The 18,353-nt window shown below is 39.2% G+C and overlaps 3 protein-coding genes across 4 annotated transcripts; 1 reads left to right on the top strand and 2 right to left on the bottom strand.

Moving 5' to 3' along the window:
• Positions 1-297: 297 nt before the first annotated feature.
• On the top strand, positions 298-4,424 carry synprb (synaptoporin b). Its single transcript, XM_084705306.1, has 5 exons — positions 298-321; positions 2,108-2,232; positions 3,424-3,622; positions 3,776-3,967; positions 4,080-4,424. The coding sequence occupies exons 1-5, from the start codon at positions 298-300 to the stop codon at positions 4,422-4,424; spliced, it is 885 nt and encodes a 294-aa protein (XP_084561432.1).
• A 7,441-nt stretch (positions 4,425-11,865) lies between these two features.
• Positions 11,866-13,610, bottom strand: LOC146272630 (green-sensitive opsin-3). Of its 2 annotated transcripts, none has more exons than XM_084705652.1 (5): positions 13,247-13,610; positions 12,916-13,084; positions 12,499-12,664; positions 12,096-12,335; positions 11,866-11,979 (listed from the first exon to the last, which is right to left on the bottom strand). In XM_084705652.1, the coding sequence occupies exons 1-5, from the start codon at positions 13,605-13,607 to the stop codon at positions 11,866-11,868; spliced, it is 1,050 nt and encodes a 349-aa protein (XP_084561778.1). In that variant the 5' UTR covers positions 13,608-13,610. The 2 variants fall into 2 exon arrangements, with proteins under 2 accessions (XP_084561778.1, XP_084561777.1); XM_084705651.1 differs by having other exon boundaries at positions 12,096-12,381; positions 12,449-12,664; positions 13,247-13,607.
• A 1,801-nt stretch (positions 13,611-15,411) lies between these two features.
• On the bottom strand, positions 15,412-17,393 carry LOC146272629 (green-sensitive opsin-4-like). Its single transcript, XM_084705655.1, has 5 exons — positions 17,033-17,393; positions 16,699-16,867; positions 15,989-16,154; positions 15,655-15,894; positions 15,412-15,525 (listed from the first exon to the last, which is right to left on the bottom strand). The coding sequence occupies exons 1-5, from the start codon at positions 17,391-17,393 to the stop codon at positions 15,412-15,414; spliced, it is 1,050 nt and encodes a 349-aa protein (XP_084561781.1).
• Positions 17,394-18,353: the final 960 nt, after the last annotated feature.

Here is an 18,353-nt window from a genome sequence, read left to right as displayed (position 1 = left end):
TGTGTGTGGTATGGTGTACTTAGTCTCTGTCTTTTCACTCTCTGGGGGAGCAGATGGCAATCTGATCAACGAGTCCTCACAGCTTCATCATCGTCTGATATAGGTTCCCAAAGAGCGGAGTGCAGTTATAAAGGGCTCTTGACTTCTCCTCCTCCCATTCATCTCTGTTCTGCACTCCCTCCCTCAAGGAATCATCTATCTCTTTCTGTTCACCGTCTATACCAGAGAAAAGACTACAGTATGAGAAGGAAGCTGCTTGCACTCTGTGAAGCACAACTTGAACACTGTGATTTTTAAATGTGTATGGTCATATTTGCTCCGGTAAGCTACTTTTTAATTACATAGTCACATTTTGTTCACAGTATTTGATTACTTGAGTTTGGATTGTTTTGTTTATTTATTTAGTTTTACATGTATGAGATGTGTCATGAATATCAAGTTTTTGTTTGTAATCATCTTTGTTTTCAGCTGTAAAGATTTCACATCTATGATTCTATGATGTTTGTCATATAAAAAGAGAGACCTTTTCAGATTTGCCTTTATGATCACTGTTAAGACAATGACTAACGTCTATGCAAAATTATGTTTCACATTATTATCAAGAGGTAATATGACGCTGACTGAAAATTCCCAGTAAGGAGTGTAGTATTAACAACTTGTAAGATTACTGAAACTATGGTTAATACATAAACATTACTGTGTGAGAACATGGTATTAAAGGTTAGTGGTATAGGTTATTCCAAAAGTGTCAGAAGGCACTGTATGTGGGAAGGGTGTAAAGGGTAAAAATCTATTGTAACAGACAGTTAAATGTTGCATTACAAAAACTAAATTAATGTTAACATCTTCTTACCCCTGAAAATCTCAGCCTCCCTCATACTGTAACAGAGTTACTGGGGTAATTCCTAATTGCTACATTGTAATAAAGTCTAACCACAAAGTAGTTACCTGTAAGTGCCTACATATCAACAATGGTGTTACTACGGTGTTGCTTTTGAGTTACACGGAAGTTACTGTATATTTAGTCATTTAGCAGACACTCTTAGCAGACACTCTTAGCAAACACTCTTAGCAGACACTCTTGTCCAGAGCGACTGTAACATGAACGCAAAATGTATTTAAAAAAAATGAAAAATATATATGTAAAGTTAGATGGAATCCTTCCACAGTGCACAGTGTGTGTGTTGGGGGAGGGGCTTAGAGCATTTCATCTGGTTGAGTCACTCAGTAGTGCTGTGCCCACCCTCTAACTCACAGTAGGTAGCTCTGTTTGCAGTCCTCCCATCTCTGAATAATTCATTTGTTTTGTTGTAAAAAAAATCAATCACAAGCCTTGAACATCAGTCTAGTTATTAATGTGGTGCAATATTGCATTTCTCTTTCCTTTTCCCTCTCTCTATCTCACTCTCCCTTTTCTTCCTTCCAACTTAATGGGTGTAGGCGTGTAGGGTCTGATTGAAATGGACCGATTCTTCAACATTCACAAGGTGCCAAAAGCACACCAGAGGGAGAGTGCTAGAGTCCTGTCTGAGACAGATGACATCCCACCAGACTTCTGTTTCTAATAGTTTATCTCTGCCTTGAACAAAACACATGATAAATGAATTAGTTACTTTGCATTTCCTTTAACAACATGGATTTAAACAGGAGTCAAATGGCTGAGCGGTTAGGGAATCGGGCTAGTAATCTGAAGGTCGCTCGATTCCCGGCTGAACCAAATGATGTTGTGTCCTTGGGCTAAGCACTTCACCCTACTTGCCTCGGGGGAATGTCCCTGTACTTACTGTAAGTCGCTCTGGATAAGAGCGTCTGCTAAATGACTAAATGTAAATGTAAACCTTTTATGGATCTATACTGCAGTCATGAGATTCATTCATGATCAGTAGTAGTAGTGAGTTATTGTGAGTGAAGTTATTGATAAGACATGTGCTTCTAATCTATCAACATTTCTTGTTTGAGTGTTGATTGTTGCGTCTGCTCATAATCCAGATGTTTGTCTGTCCTCTCCTATGAGGAGCAGACAGCAGAGGGAGAGGTGGAGTCGAAGCTCAATTATCCTTGCATGTGGAGGTTGTTAATAGATGTTGTCTCATTTTCTTCTCATTAGATTTTTGCCATTTGTGCCTTTGCAACATGTGGGGGATACAGTGGTCAGCTGCAGGTTAAAGTGGACTGTGTGGACAGAAGGCAGAGCAACCTCATCATCTCTATTCATTTTGCCTATCCTTTCAGGTAAAATATGCTCTCTTGGTATTTTGCATTTGAAAGATTAAAGTGTTATAATGTTTTTGAACCCCTTTATTCCCACACTATAGCTAAAACATTCTGAACAGAGGTTTTCACACTTTATATAGTTTAATACTCTAAGTGCCATCTTCCATTTAATGTGGTAGATGATATTACTGTGACTATGACCAAATATCATATGCCTATTTCCCTAGATGCTTTCTACCCCCTCATTCTATTTCTCCTTCTCTCTGTCTCTCTGTCTCTCTGTCTCTCTGTCTCTCTGTCTCTGTCTCTCTCTCTCTCTCTCTCTCTCTCTCTCTCTCTCAGAGGATTCAGTTCAATCTTGTGTAAGAGGGAGGAACTTATTTCATACAAGTGGAAGGGGGGGAGGTACAATTTCAATGATAAAGTGAATCAGAGTCTGGTTGATGGTATTGTCCAGACTGCAGTGCTCCTAGTTAGACGGCAAAAGTTCTTTCTGAGATGGAATCTTCAATTCCTGGAGAGTGTTTTATTTCTTTGGTTATATGGTTATTGTTCCATTTTCTTTGTCAATTTTCTTGAGTTCAGTGAGTTCACCACATCTTCAATGTACGGTTGATGTAGTTGGTTTAGGTAACTGACGGGGGATGTTCTACATCTCCATCCTGGTTAAGGTGACTCACTGATGATTGCTCTAGGACATATTTTTTTTTGCTTTTCTCATATTGTGATAAGCACCAAAGGTAATGTTACTTTTTTCTGACTTTGTATTGGTGTAATGATGGCTTGATGATTGGAAGCAGAATGGAGGAACAGACACAAGGAAGAGTTCCTCCAGTTCCTCCATGGAAGACAGTTAAAGCTTTCTAGTTTGTTGGGAGGGGATGGGGCCTGAATAGATTAGAACGAGTGCCCTTCACAGCTAACAACTATTGTTAGTTTCATTGCATAAATCTTACAGATATTTTTGGACATTTTTTTCTGTTCGCTTGACTAAATGACTTTGCCCAATCGTTACAAGGTATAACAACAACAGATATTCATAAGACATAAGATAATGTTCTACTAATGTAAAAAAAAAAATGGCTGCCTAGGTAAGCTCTCCTGCCAAAGTAAATTCCTTGTCTGTGCAAACTTTCATGGCGAATAAACACCAATTCTGATTCTGAATTTGATTCTTGCTGTGTCTGCTGCACCAATTCTATGTCCTAGGTTACAACAAGAGCATTTCAAGGCCCCTACGTGCGAGGGGGAAAAGCAAGAGATTCTTTTCCTGGAAGGTGACTACTCCGCATCAGCCCAGTTCTTTGTGATTATTGCTGTCTTTGCCTTTCTTTACTCCCTTCTTGCTACAATCGTATACATCTTCTACCAGAACAAGTACAGGGAGAACAATAGAGGTCCATTTGTGGTAAGATTAGCAGCTTTAATAATGTATCAAATTGATTTAACAAAAACGAATGTATGTATTCTCGAAGACATTCTCTTTATCTCAGAATCTCGAATGACAGCATAATTTTTTTTCTCATAAGATTTGTTTTGTACTCCTTCCTCCCTCCAATAGGATTTTATAGTAACAGTGATATTCTCATTCCTGTGGCTGGTAAGCTCTTGTGCCTGGGCCAAAGCTCTGTCAGATGTAAAGTCTGCCACAGATCCCACGCAGGCCCTTGCTCTCATCTCAGCCTGCAGAATCAAGGCCAATCGGTGTGTAACTGCCCATCAGCCTGTCTGGTCTAGTCTCAACACATCTGTGGTGAGTTACTGAAAAGACTGTGGACACCGATGTTGCACGAGTAGTATGCAGTGTGTTGTATTGACCAATGATACCTTTTTCACTAAACCAAAAAAATTTTCTCAATCTCCAGGTATTTGGTTTCATCAACTTTGTTCTTTGGGCCGGCAATATCTGGTTTGTCTTCAAAGAGACGGGCTGGTATAAGACAGGCCAGAGATATCCTACGAGGAGTGCTTCAGGGAAACGGGCCAGCGGGATGCGGCAGCGTCTTTACAGTGAGAGCAGTTTTGATCAACCCTATAGGCAAGCCAGCTTTGACCAACCAGAAGGAAACTTTCATCCACCACCATTTAGACAGGGCAGTTTCACTCACTCACTCAGCTTACCCCAGACACATCTTGGCCAACCAATCACCTACAGTCCAGATGATCAGCTCCCATCCAGAGGGCCTATTATATTGATAGATAAAATTTAGATCAATCTTTCTCTCTCATGCTGGCCTCTGTGATGTTAACTTGTGACTCAAATATACAGTGTCCAATGGTTTAATGGTACAATGAACAAATCAAAGTCAAAATGATTTGCAAATGCAAATGTCAACAAGGGCAGGTAAACGCCTGTGTACCTTCGATTAATAGAGAAAAAATTGAGGGCATTGGAGCAAAATTTATAAGCTCAAAGGAGACACCTGAGAATCATTTAAAAAAAGTTGATAATTAAGAAATGGAAACGCAAATGGAAACCCATGGATTCCATGGGTTAAAGATAGAGGGGCTCTTAAGGATTCAATACAAGTTCATGTAATGGATGGACATGCAGACATGTGTCTACAGCAAGTCTCAAAGTTCCTTAAATACTTTCTATGTTGTCTCTCTACTGTAACTTAAGAAGTTGTTAAGGGAGTTTTGGTTGATATTGTTAGATATTACAGTTTTCGGTTCCGGTTTAGTGTTGCTTTTTATTGATTCCGCTTATAAGCTGTTTCCTAATGTTCCTAAAATACCGACAATGTTGAATAAAGCAAGATGACCCATGCTTGATTAAGGATTAAGGTTAATTATGAAAGTTTACATGGAACAGTAAAGAGAAAGGCACATTGGAAATAGATAAAAGTTGATAAATGTTGATTTTAACAGCGTCAGTCAGTACAGTAACCCAATTGATTTCCTTTAACTGTTTGAAAAATGCAGTCATGTCAACCTGTTGTTTGTGTTGTGAACTATACTTTGCAGTGGCTAGAAGTATTGGTGTTGTTCAGAAGTCATGAGACTGGTACTTAAAAATGAACAAATAAAGCCTGCCCTGGCAATCTAAACTGTCAAGCATCTGAGGTTCCTTTTAAAGGATGACATTTTTGCCAACAATGTGGTGTTTACGTTTATCCCTAATGGTCCATGTGCTGTATAACATTACACATTCTAAAAGATAGCCATTTAAGATGACCCAAGCAGCTTAGGTAAATGGGAAAGTCCAAGTCCCCACAAAAATCATGCAAATGTCATTGACAAAAACGTTATTGATGGATCAGTTGAGCATTTTAAATAACATGTATTTCATTGTTATTTACTCTAGTTGCCTGTGTCAAATTGTATTTATGTACAACCATATCCTTGCTCTACCTAACTCTAAGTCTGTTCCATAGGGAACCAGTCCAGAAGGTTTCACTGTGATGGTCAAACTATTCAATTTTAAATACCTTTAGTTGAACTGCTGCAACAAACTCTGAAAGTTACTTAGAATTCATCTTGCCACAGAAAGGTAAAAGTGCCTTGAAATTTGAGTATGTCATTTCACTGTGATCTTCCACCCAAGAGCTGTTACCATGGAAATGCTGCTTTGCTAGGTGAGAGCTGTCACCCCCCCCCCCCCCCGCCTATTTCCCTAGATGCTTTCTACCCCCTCATTCTATTATTGTGACTAAGTCACAATATTTAAAATTTAAATTAGAACTGCTTGTCGTCACTTTTTGGTTGACCTTTTTGGACAGAAATAGAGAATAGACAAGAAATGCATTTATATTTAGTCATTAAGCAGACACTGTTATCCAGAGCGACTTAACAGTAAGTAACTGGGGACATTCCCCCCGAGGCAAGTAGGGTGAAGTGCCTTGCCCATGGACACAACGTAATTTGGCACCGCCAAGAATCAAGCCGGATTCCCTAACCACTCAGCCATCTGACCCCAAATGTATGTGGAGAAACCGAGGGAAAGACATGCAGAAAGCATGTGTGTACAAGCCTCAGCCCATAGAGAGCACACTCTCCCAGGTCGACCTTGACAGTAGCTCTTACTGATACAGCAGCAATCCAGTGTTACTTGTCAACCAGTCAAGCGATGATAATTTGCTGTCAATTCACCTCTATTTAGATTACCATTAAGAAGTATGAAATCTTTAAGTCTCAGTGTTCAATGAATGAGGAATACAAAATCATTCTGAGATTTTTCCCGCCAAATGTGTCTAAAAGCAGTTCGAGATCCAAATTATAAAGACAATTTCTCCCTTCTTGGCGCGCTCTCACACTGATGTTAACAGGACACCCCTGACACAGGAAGAGCAGAGTGGAGGGCGGACATTAGCCTTTGAAGCTAGTTAATCACAAGGCGTGAGGACTGTTATTATGACCTCTGTGTGTAGCATGGATGCTCTGGATGGAGTAATTAAAGCTAGGGTAAAGGCAGTATTTCTCTGCCTCCCCGGCTCCCAGCGGAGACGTTAAATACATGCAGGTGTCCAGGACATAGAAATGAACATGATATAAATTACTATGTAGGTGTTCAGTATAACAATTAAGGTCAGGTTATCAGCAGGAAATGAAGGGTTACATGAGAATGCATGCATGGCTTTGTTCACAGCATGGGATAGTGGAGAAAGAGCAAGTACAACAACATTCCTATGAGGAAACATTGCATGTTTGGCGATGCAGTTTGAATTCCAAAATGTTTAAAAGCCATCACACAACAGTATAAACAATTACCAAAAAATAATATTTTAATTTTCTAAATGCATGTTTTACAAAAAAGGTTTTGCTTCAATTTAGGATTTATACAATCTGTATGGGTACGCTTACAGTGTATACATGTGATGTGTGCTAAATGAATAATCTCAACATGAATAATGTACTATAAATACTAGGGCTGTGAAAAATAACGCGTTTACGCGTTATGATTAAATTACAGAAATAATTCGTTATTTTTCTTTAACGCATTTAACTTAATATAACCACAATTCCACCCAATCTGCAACTTCTGGATGAGAAGTTCGTGTTCCAAAAAAACTTAAGATGGAACATCTAATAAAACCAAAGTGATATTAACACTCTGGGAAGACGTTATCGCTCCGGATAATAGCGTCTGCTAAATGACTGAATGCTAAATGACTGAATGTTATCGCTTCACCGAAGCAATACCATCCTAAAGTAATCTATACCACCTCAACGCGAAGCATGCGTTGGTCGGCGAGGGGAGTTCAAGTAGAATGCGCCAATAACCACCCTCAGGTAGGCCTACCGCAAAATCAAAGACGCACATAATGACAACAATTCGGAAAATCGGTAATAGCCTATGTAATTAATCATGATTAATCCACAGAAACCTGTGATTAATTTGATTAAAATTGTTAATCATTTCACAGTAATAAATACACATGTCGGAAGTTTCATGGTACAAACATCTGAAATGCTGGCCAAAGGGAAACAGGTGGTTCTCAAGACTTGCTGAATATGCCTGCAGAGGGCACCATCAACCTAGCTGATACAAGCCAATCACTACAAATTGACATTAAATACGTGGATGAAGGCATTCCTGTGAAGAGCAACATGATCTGTAATTGACAAGATTATTTCAGCTTTTTTGATCACAAATCTGCATCTAAACAGTCAGCAAAGCCAGTCAAAATGTATCAAAATGTATGTATATGCTATAGTTTAAAAAGAAAGAAAGAAACATGTAGACAGAAATTGAAGGGTTACAATGAAACAGGAGTAAATGATAGGGTAAGGAACAAGCTGCCGTGATGGTACTTTTAGTAAGCACTCCCCTAATATTTCAACAAATATTTTGTAGATGTTTATTATTTACTAATACTCGTAAAATGCAACAACTTTATTAAATGAATTGCCTAAAGCCATTTGAGTTGAGGAACGGCATCATACTCTATTGATCCAGTTCTTCACCAATGGCTCTAGGCAATTCATTAATGGAACCATTTGAGTAAATGAAACTTGTCAGCTTTTACAGTGTGTGTATACAGCATACTGCGCATGTAACTGTAACATTATAAGGACTTCCGGTCTCCGTGATGTGACCAAGCTTTAGAATTACAGGTACTTGAAAATGTACCTGACACACACAGGACAACTAAGCAGCTTAAGTAAATGAAAGACCCAACAGAACACATGTAGCAAATACTAAGTACATTACAGTAAATTGTCAATTAGATTTAAGCAAAGTGTGTACATACTGCTGTTTTGTGCTTTGTCACTTTCAAACATTTCGTAGTCTGTCAGACAGACAATACTGCTTCAATTCAAGATTGTTTAGAAAGAAAGAAAAGAAAATGGACAAATTGTCAGATTAGTCAGTGGAGACTGGTAAGAAAATAATGAAATGAAATAGTAATGAAAATATTATAAAGGCATTAAGAATATAAATGTAGGGTTTTCACAACACTGTAATAGCAAAAACACAAAAGCCGTGGCAGAGTACATCTTTTATTTATTTGTTTATTGTCAGGGACAATTAAGCGCATATTATAACATACATAAATAACAATATGTTGTAGATGTGTTGCATAAAAGGTTTCTAGCCAATAGGCTAATTGCAGCCCAGTTCCTGGTCAAGCCTTTCAAAAAAGTTAAGAAATAAAATGTACTGCATAGTGTGTTACACAATCAACCAGCAGATACATTATATAAATAATATATTATTTATATAATTATTATTTATGGTAGTAAACAACAGAAAAATACAGCAAGGACAAAGTGCATCAGAAGACTGACACCACAAGGAACTTGCAAAGCAAGCAACAAGTTCAGTCAGACTCAAGACAATCAGATTTGAGCATTTATTGATACCATGACATGGACATAGGTTTGATTTTGGCAGAGTGGATGATCTAAGGGAAGCACTCCCTGCCTCCTCGATGCTACGCATGCATACATGACATATGAGGCAGGGAGCAATAGAGATATAATCCCCCTGTTGAAAAAAACATACAGACAGCTAGGGGGAGAAGGGGATGGTGGAGGGTGGCAGCAGCACTGATCATACAACAACCGGGGTGAGCGTGTGCGTACCCGCGCGCCCTTTTAAGGCCGTGTTATCGGACTTGGCCCAATGGGCTTGTGCTGGCTACCACAGGTGTGGTAGACTGCCCACATGGCTGCAGACTCCCGGTCGTGTAGATTCAGCCTTGACAACACCTTCTACAACATGAACATTCCACCCAGCTGCTAGTCCAAGCACTTGTCCTCTCCAAGTTGGACTACGGCAACTTGCTGCTTGCCGGTCTCCCAGCATGCACAACCCACCCTCTCCAGAGGATTCAGAACGCAGCACCCCCCTGGTCTACAATCTACTCAGACGCTGCCATGTTACCCCGCTCCTCATCTCCCTCCACTGGCTACCCACCAGGGCCCGTATCAGATTCAAGACCCTGATACAGACCTTCCGAGCGGTGAACGGGACTGCACCCAACCACATCGAGTCTCTCCTCCAGCCTTACACCACCACCCGCCATGTACAGTCTTCTTCTGACAACCGTGTGGTGGTCCCACCTCTCAAGAGCGCCGCTCCCAACCCAAGCCCTTCTCCTGTCTGGCCCCCCAATGGTGGAATCACCTCCCCACCTCCATCAGAGACACTGACTGTCTCCCCACCTTCAAGAAAAAGCTAAAGACGCACTTGTTCCGGGAGTACAAGGATACTTAGGTGATTTGCTGGACCTGATGTTAGTTTCCTCTAGCAAAACATAGACTCTTATTGAGGGACTTGTTGCTCTTGTTAGTTAGTTGTAACTGATTTAACTTCTTGTACTCACTTCGAATTATATTATTGTTGCTTGCTTTCCTATAGGTACACTCTTGCACTTTTGAGGTTCATGTTGTTTAATTATAACTTGTTTAACTACGTGCTCTTCTGTTTCTTGCTACCCACAATGTTTTTGAGGCTATCTCATTGTTTATAATCATTGACCTATGCACTTTTGTAAAGCTCTCTCTTGGAAGTCGCCTTGGATGAAAGTGTCTGCTAAATTAATGAATGTAAATATAATTAGCGGATGTTGCGCGCTGCCAGATTTCCCTGCCTGAACTAGCTTCGCTAAAAGTCTTAAAAGACTTTCAAGAGATGTCATGTTTATTGGTTGCACTGAGGCTTTGAGGCTGCACACAGTCTTCACTGCAGAGGCTGCACAGGGACTTCTCGAGGTCAGGTTCCCTGTATGGTTTTGATAAAGATAATACCAGTCCTAGGTTGTTTTAACATTTATTGGCACATAAAAACCGTTTTACTTTTGTTTTAGTTTTTTCAGAGCCTTAACATCCTAATTCTCAAACAGGTGTTTTGGGTAAACAGGAGAAGTAATCTACATGAGTGGACCATATCCATGTATTATTCATAAAAGAGGCCTCATGCAGGATTGGAAAAACAAGGATTTGAGTCTGGTTATAATTGGTTTACTCTTGACACACTACAGATAAATATCCTTGCTGCAGCTGTGGCGGTTAATTTACATGGTATACTAAACTCTCTAAAGGGTCTGTTTAATTATGTTTTAAAACACAATTAAAGTGTATAAGATAAGCCTTCTTAAAAAAAAATTGAGCATTGTCTGTGTATTTGATGAATACTGCACATCTCTACAGCAAATGAGCTTGTCTACAACTTCTGTGGGAATTCGATAAGAAATAAGACACATGTAAAACTTTAATAATCAGTTTTATTCTTAGAGAATTCAAGACCACCCATGCTTAACAGTTGTCATGATGTGCAGTAATGAAGGAAAAAATGCAAATACATCTCATTTATGTTGCTCTTTCTGACAAATAAAATAATATACTTCAGTGTGCTGTCTGTGTTGAATAACTCAGCTTAACCTCTTAAGTAACTGCTCCATCATGATTTGTATAACTGAAACCAGGAAGACATTTCAGAGTTTGCAGATTTGAGTAACTATGCCGCCTAACTCAAACCTCGCATGAAAAGTGCATAGAAGATTGAGTGATTCATTGTAAAAAAAGTGCATTATCATAACTACACTTTCTTTGCATTTAAAGTTAATAGTAGGAATTTGGTAAACATTGTAAACCATAATAATTGAATTCCATTGACCATTGATCAAGCAAAGAGACTGAAGTGTGATGTGTAAAACAGTCTTTAACCCTTTCCTTTACCTGAGCTGCTCATCAGATAATATCAAATACAGCGTCTTTGAATAAATTAAAAGGGATACTGGAGGCAGTATGTGAAAATGATTCCTTTTTGAAACAGTAAATGAAGAATGTATTATAGTGCTTTTTAAGAGAGAAACACAAAGTGTTTTAGTTCAATTTTGTGTCGTAGAGAGGACTGAAGTATTGAAGCTTGTTAAGGATTGGCAAGCCGATGGAAAAATAAGATGAACAACAAAGAAGTAATTTAATGCATGCATTTATTTTTCTAGTCCTATGTTTTTTTTTATTATTTACAAAAGATATGCAGTGATGACAGTATAAAAAATACAGTCTTGTGACTAATCGAGACAAAAATACAGAGACTTGTCACATGGACATCACATTTAAAAACTTGTCATTGAGACCTGGTTGAAAATACACTAATCCTTTGGTGAAAGAAATATAACTTTCTTCTAAACAGTCGGTGATCAGTCTGGTCAGGTTAGGTTGAAAAACAGGGCAATGTCCAGAGAGAGAAACATGTTTTTAAGCCGGAGCCACAGAGGACACTTCTGTCTTGCTTGTTGACACCTGAGAGGACTCCTCATCACCAAGAGGGTTCTTGCCACAGAAGACGGTGGTCATCATGCAGTTACGGAACTGTGAGGGAGAGAAAAGAAAGCCAATATTCAAAACATTGTGCAAACTGGGACATGCAAACTCTTTGAAGATCAGCCCTATTATTAATTTAGTTACTTTATCCTCCTCTGACTGACCTGTTTGTTCAGCAGCACATAGATGATGGGGTTGAACAAGGCAGAGCTTTTGGAGAAGAAGGCTGGTACTGCCATGAACTGGGCAGAAAAGGCAGCTCCTTTATTGAAGAAGATCCAAGCAGCAACACTGGCATAGGGTGTCCATGCAATCAAGAAGCCCAAGACCATCAAAATGCACATGCGTGTCACTTCCCTCTCTGCCTTCTGAGTGGATGCTGAGTCCTGCTGAGAAGCTGCTGCCTGAAGGTGTAGATGAGGTGGACAGCAGAAAATAAGATGATCTGTCCTAAGCTACAGTGCATGTCACTCCCAGGTGTTATTGTGTTGCTTGTCAGAATTTATTTCTCCTACACAGTATTATTTCTGTTTTTCTTTGTTTGTTCATAAAGTTAAGATACCTTACCGCTTTGACTGTGCACACAAGGTTTCCATAGGTGAAGAAGATTGTGGTGACTGGAACACAGAAGTGGCAGCTGAACATGTACATGACATAGGACTCGTTGTTGTAGGCTGGGCTCAGGGTGTAGTAGTCAGGACCACAGGAGCACTGCATGCCCTCAGGAATATACCTGGGTTGAAATTTAACATTTGACAAAAACAGTCTGAGAAATAGTACTGGTATATTAACCATTTAGGAACATTCTGCTGCCTTGTGTCAACAAGTAATCACACTGTAGTGAAGCTAAGATACATTACTCACAATAAATTACAAAATAGTGCTGAATTAATTATAAAATATTACAATATAATGTAACATTATCCGTGAGCAAGTTTGCATCTCTAAACTAAATGCATGAGCACATGAACCCATAAAACATACCTGGACCAGCCAACAAGTGGGGGAACTGCACAAGAAGCAGCCATTACCCAGGTAAATGCAACTCCTGCAAATGCATGGTTGCCTCCAAACTTGAAGCTGCCCATGGGTTTGCATACCACAATATATCTCTCGATGGCCAGCACTACCAAAGACCACAATGCAACTTGACCTACAATTGGAGGGGGAGTTAAACACAAATGTGTAACATCTGCATAGACCACCTGATTTTCATAAGCATGCCACTTCACAGAAACTGGCTAATATTAAGTTTCACATTACTGCATTAAATACAAAAAAAATGTTGCTTCAGAAGAAATAAAGGAATTCTCACCTCCAAGAGTCGCCATGAAGCCTTCAATGGCACAGCCCAGTGGCCCAAAGACAAAGTAACCATTAAGAGCAGATGTGATGGTAATGGTAAAACCAAAGCAAACCATGATCATTCCAGCCACAGCCAAGTTGACCAGGATAAAGTTAAGAGGTTGCCGGAGTTTCTTGTGCTGAGCTGTAACCACCAATGTGAGACCATTGATGGGAAGCCCTAAACAGATCAGGATAAACATGTAGAAAGCAAGAAGCTTGAATTGCCATGGTTCCGCCAAGTAGTACTGTGTATATTCAAAAGGACTCCTGACCAGCCCGGTCCTGTTGGACATGGGGATGTAGAAGTTGTTTCCCTCAGTGCCGTTCATTTTAAGTTTGTGCAGTCCTCTCTGACTATTAGCTCGTTGTCTGAGATTGCAGACAGAGTAAATCCCTGTACTGTCAACCCTGTCTTGGGAGTGATTTTTATACCTGTAGGAGGCCACTTCAAATGGTCTAAATTAGATTAGAAAGGGATTTTGTGCAACTCAGAAGTTAAAATCGGGTTGTTAATTCACCTTAATGCCGGATAGAAATTCACTAATTGAAGGTTCAACAGCCCAGCAGTGAAGATTTACTAAAGGTGATGTTCTTTGCCAACAGTTAAAGACAGCCATAATTTGATGTAAAACAAAAAAAACACTTCCCACTTATTAAAATGTAATGAGAAAAATGCCACTTTCAACTACAGAACTTCAATATGATAATTTTAAAATTGTCTCATCCAAAGAATTCCCTAAGATTCACTTAGACATTTTTAAGTATTCAGACAACACATTAAAACACATTAAGCTGTTTAAAAGTTAATGACAAAATCAAGCACCAGAATACTGGAATACTCTATTAGTACATTCAGTATGCCAAATATTTATATAATTGTAGAAAGATAAATTATTCATAGATACAAATATCTTTCAAAACTTTACACAGTGACACTGAAAAATATGCCAATGCAGAGGTCAATTAGCCCTTTACACATTTGCAATGAAAATGATTTTTCAGCAAATAAAGTAAGTTATTTTATTGGTAGAAAATATGTTTCTTATTCAGTTGGTTGCAGACTTAAGGGATTTAGGAGAGGTGTTGCGGTACATTAAAATCTTGTCAAGGATATGCAGCTCATTAGAATGTAACTTATAACATCTATATAACTTATTTGTAACATGTTAGACTTTTTGTTGACATTGGTATGAATATAAATCCAGAACATTGTAATTATCTCATCATAATGTATTGTGAGAACATTCTAAGATGTTGAGGTTTCTACCTATAAGGGTATGTTTTGTCATCTGACCTCTTCTTCTTAACCTTCTAACCTTCTTTCTTGCTAAATCCATCACCATGCCCCCCTAATGTTTCCACCACTTGGGACACTGTTAGTCATCCACAACATGTTAGTGAAGCAAATAAGCTAGTGCTTAAACCAATGGCCAACTGTAACAAGATTGTGAGGCAGCTTACTATAGAAGTACACCTGGACAGGACAGTTGTTAATCACAGTTCCATCCCTATTTTCTTTGAGTCTTGGTGTTTTGGAGCATGTGTGCAAGTGTGTGTGTGCATGTGTGCAAGTGTCTGTTAAGAAGTTGAGTTATCTTGTTTTTTGTACACCAGAAAGAGGCAATGACAATCATTGCATGCATGTATTTATTTTCTAGATTTACATTTTATAAAATATGTACAACAAATGATAACAAACAAGTTGCCAGAAAAAGAAATGCTAGCCTTGACTTAATACAGAGGTATTTTAAAGATTACTTACAGGTGTAATCTCGCAACAAAAACCTTTTAAAATAATTTGTGTACAAATGGAAAAGAGGACTTCTCATTTTAATACTTCCTGAAGCTGATCGTTTACCAGGTGCAAAGAGCCAACATTTGTTCAATTCTGCAGATGTTATGTTTGTTTTGTTTTTACCAAGGATCAAAATGTAATGTCACTGATTCTTTGTGCAGACAGTATCCAAGTTCATGGTGGTGGTTGACAAAGCTTGATGTATAGTTTATTTCTCCAGTAAATTATACGCGGCTAAATGGTTAATGGGGATACTATATGATAAAGCCTGATTGATAAATATATCCATCAAATACCAGTTGGTACAAAAAAGAAAATTATTTTGAGTTGATGCAATTTTATGCTGGAGCCACAGAGGACACTTCTGTCTTGCTTGTTGACACCTGAGAGGACTCCTCGTCACCAAGAGGGTTATTGCCACAGAATAAGGTGGTGAGCATGCAGTTACGGAACTGCAGGGAAATCAAAGGAGAAAATAATAAATTATTTGATTTGAAACTTTACACAATATTTATGTTGAGGATGATGATGATACTTTTTGCGTGTATAATTTTTATGCTTTACAACATTTTCAAACGTACCTGTTTGTTCATCAGGACATAGATGACAGGATTGAACAAAGCTGAACTTTTTGAGAAGAAGGCTGGAATAGCCATTGCAGTTGCTGAGAAGGCAGCACCTTTGTTGAAGAATATCCATGCAGCAAAGCTGGCATAGGGCGTCCAGGCAATCAGGAAGCCCAAGACCATCAGGACACACATACGTGTCACTTCCCTCTCAGCCTTCTGGGTAGATGCTGAGTCCTGCTGGGAAGCTGCAGCCTGACAATAATAAAGTTGTTGATAAGTTATTGATTTGTAAAATCCAACTTTAATGTTAACTGTAGACTACAAGAGAATTTAGTGACTGTCTTACCGCTTTGACTGTGCACACAAGGTTTCCATAGGTGAAGAAGATTGTGGTGACTGGAACACAGAAGTGGCAGCTGAACATGTACATGACATAGGACTCGTTGTTGTAACCTGGGCTCAGGGTGTAGTAGTCAGGACCACAGGAGCACTGCATGCCCTCAGGAATGTACCTGGGGATCCAATTTCAACAGGGTGAATCTTGGAATATTACTCAGACACATTAACATTTAGTCATTTAGCAGACGCTCTTATCCAGAGCGACTTACAGTAAGTACAGGGTCATTCCCCCCCAAGGTAAGTAGGGTGAAGTGCCTTGCCCAAGGACACAACGTCATTTGGCACAGCGGGGAATTGATCCGGCAACCTTCTGATTACTAGGCCGACTCCCTCACCGCACAGCCATCTGACGCCCGTACACGGTTGATACACGGTCAATGATGAAACAGTATTGTACTGTCCACAGGGGAGACCTTCACAGAACCTAGTATGGTCCTGAGTGGATGACTACAACTCAGATGTGGATTACTTCTCAATAATTCTGTGTTGTCTGAATTCAAATCAGGCCTTCAAACACATACACTCAAAACCATCAGATGTTCTCAAGTTGGTACACAACTAGTGGTGAACTAAATCACAACCAATTAATTGTGCAGCTCATGCCTTACAATGGCTTAACTGTCCATTGATTTTCAGAAGATTTAAAGAGAGACCTACCTTGACCAGCCGACCAATGGGGGAACAGCACAAGTGCATGCCATGAACCAGGTGAACGCACAGCCTCCCAAAGCGTGGTTTGCCCCAAACTTAAAGCTGCCCATGGGCTTGCAGACCACAATGTATCTCTCAATGGCCAGGACCACAAGAGACCACAGAGAAACCTGACCTATTCAGAAAAAAGAGAAACACAAATGACAGTCCACTACAAGTATGCACACATGATACAACAATACATTTTGTTAATGTTAACTTTTTGTTAACTACAATGATAGCACGCATTTTTTTTACTCTATAACCTGATTACTAAATGTGCTGTAAACTATATTTTTACCTCCAATGGTTGCCATGAAGCCTTCAATTGCACAGCCCAGTGGTCCCAAAACAAAGTAGCCATACAAAGAGGTGTAGAAGGTGACGGTGAATCCAAAGACAACCATGATTGTTCCAGCCACAGACAAGTTGACCAGGATAAAGTTAAGAGGTTGACGGAGTTTCTTGTGCTGAGCTGTAACCACCAATGTGAGACCATTGATGGGAAGGCCTAAACAAATCAGGATAAACATGTAGAAAGCAAGAAGCTTGAATTGCCATGGTTCCGCCAAGTAGTACTGTGGGTATTCAAAAGGACTCCTGACCAGCCCGGTCCTGTTGGACATGGGGATGTAGAAGTTGTTTCCCTCCGTGCCGTTCATCCTTACTGAGTAAGGATTAGAGTAACAGTAGAATGAGAGAGTAGCTTTCTGTGGCTGCAACCAGTGTCCGCTAGTGCTCTTATTCCAAGTGATGCTGAGAGTGGGGTTTTATACCTTACTAAGCAGACTGATTATGGCTAAACTGCAGTTGGAGGTGAAAGATGGTCCATTGGAAGAGGATTTTGATGACTTAAATGGTGTTGTCATGATCACTTAATCATGTAGTAGAAGATTACCAAACACGACTTTTACACATGTTTTAGATTTGGTGTGGGTTGGGCTTTGAGAATGATGTTAATGATGGTGTTAAAGACTTATTAATAGGTCAGGCAGTGGGGCAGATATTACAGGGAAATCTGTGTTGAATTATCTGTTTTGTTACAGTCTTCCTTGCACTTTTTGTAAAGCTCTTTCTTGTAGGTTACTTTGGAGAAAAGCGTCTGGTAAATGAATACATGTAAATGTAAATGACATTATACGTCACATGAAGGGAAGGAATGTATGAGTGGGTTGGCAGGTGTTCAGGGAAATACCGGTAGTTTTGGGGTAAGTTGGTCCATTTGAAGAATCCATGTTATGTGCCCGCAACCCTAAAGTTAAGTTAATGTAGAGATAGTTAACGATAACCACATCTAGCGATGAAATACCTTTTCAACCTCCATTTAAATACAAATACCTTTGTTCATTTTTATCATAAATAGTCATATAATGCATTAACAGACAGATATTTTGCTGCTGACAGATGTCAACTTCAGATTTGCTAGTGTAGAAAGTTCTACATAATACCAACAGCCAAGGATAATATTATATATATTATATGTAAACTATTCATATATTTTTATAAATTACAATGACTTATAACCACAAACCTGTGATAAATAATTGTACTTGAAGTAGCAAAAATAATTCTGAATGCATGAAATCATTTATTTACGTACTGTTTATTAATATATGAAATAT

The sequence above is a fragment of the Hypomesus nipponensis genome, chromosome 9, assembly GCF_054491055.1.
Source record: "Hypomesus nipponensis isolate SF chromosome 9, ASM5449105v1, whole genome shotgun sequence".
In the NCBI taxonomy this organism is placed as follows: domain Eukaryota; kingdom Metazoa; phylum Chordata; class Actinopteri; order Osmeriformes; family Osmeridae; genus Hypomesus; species Hypomesus nipponensis.
Note: the sequence above shows the minus strand (reverse complement) of the source record. Positions and strands in the feature narration are given on the sequence as shown.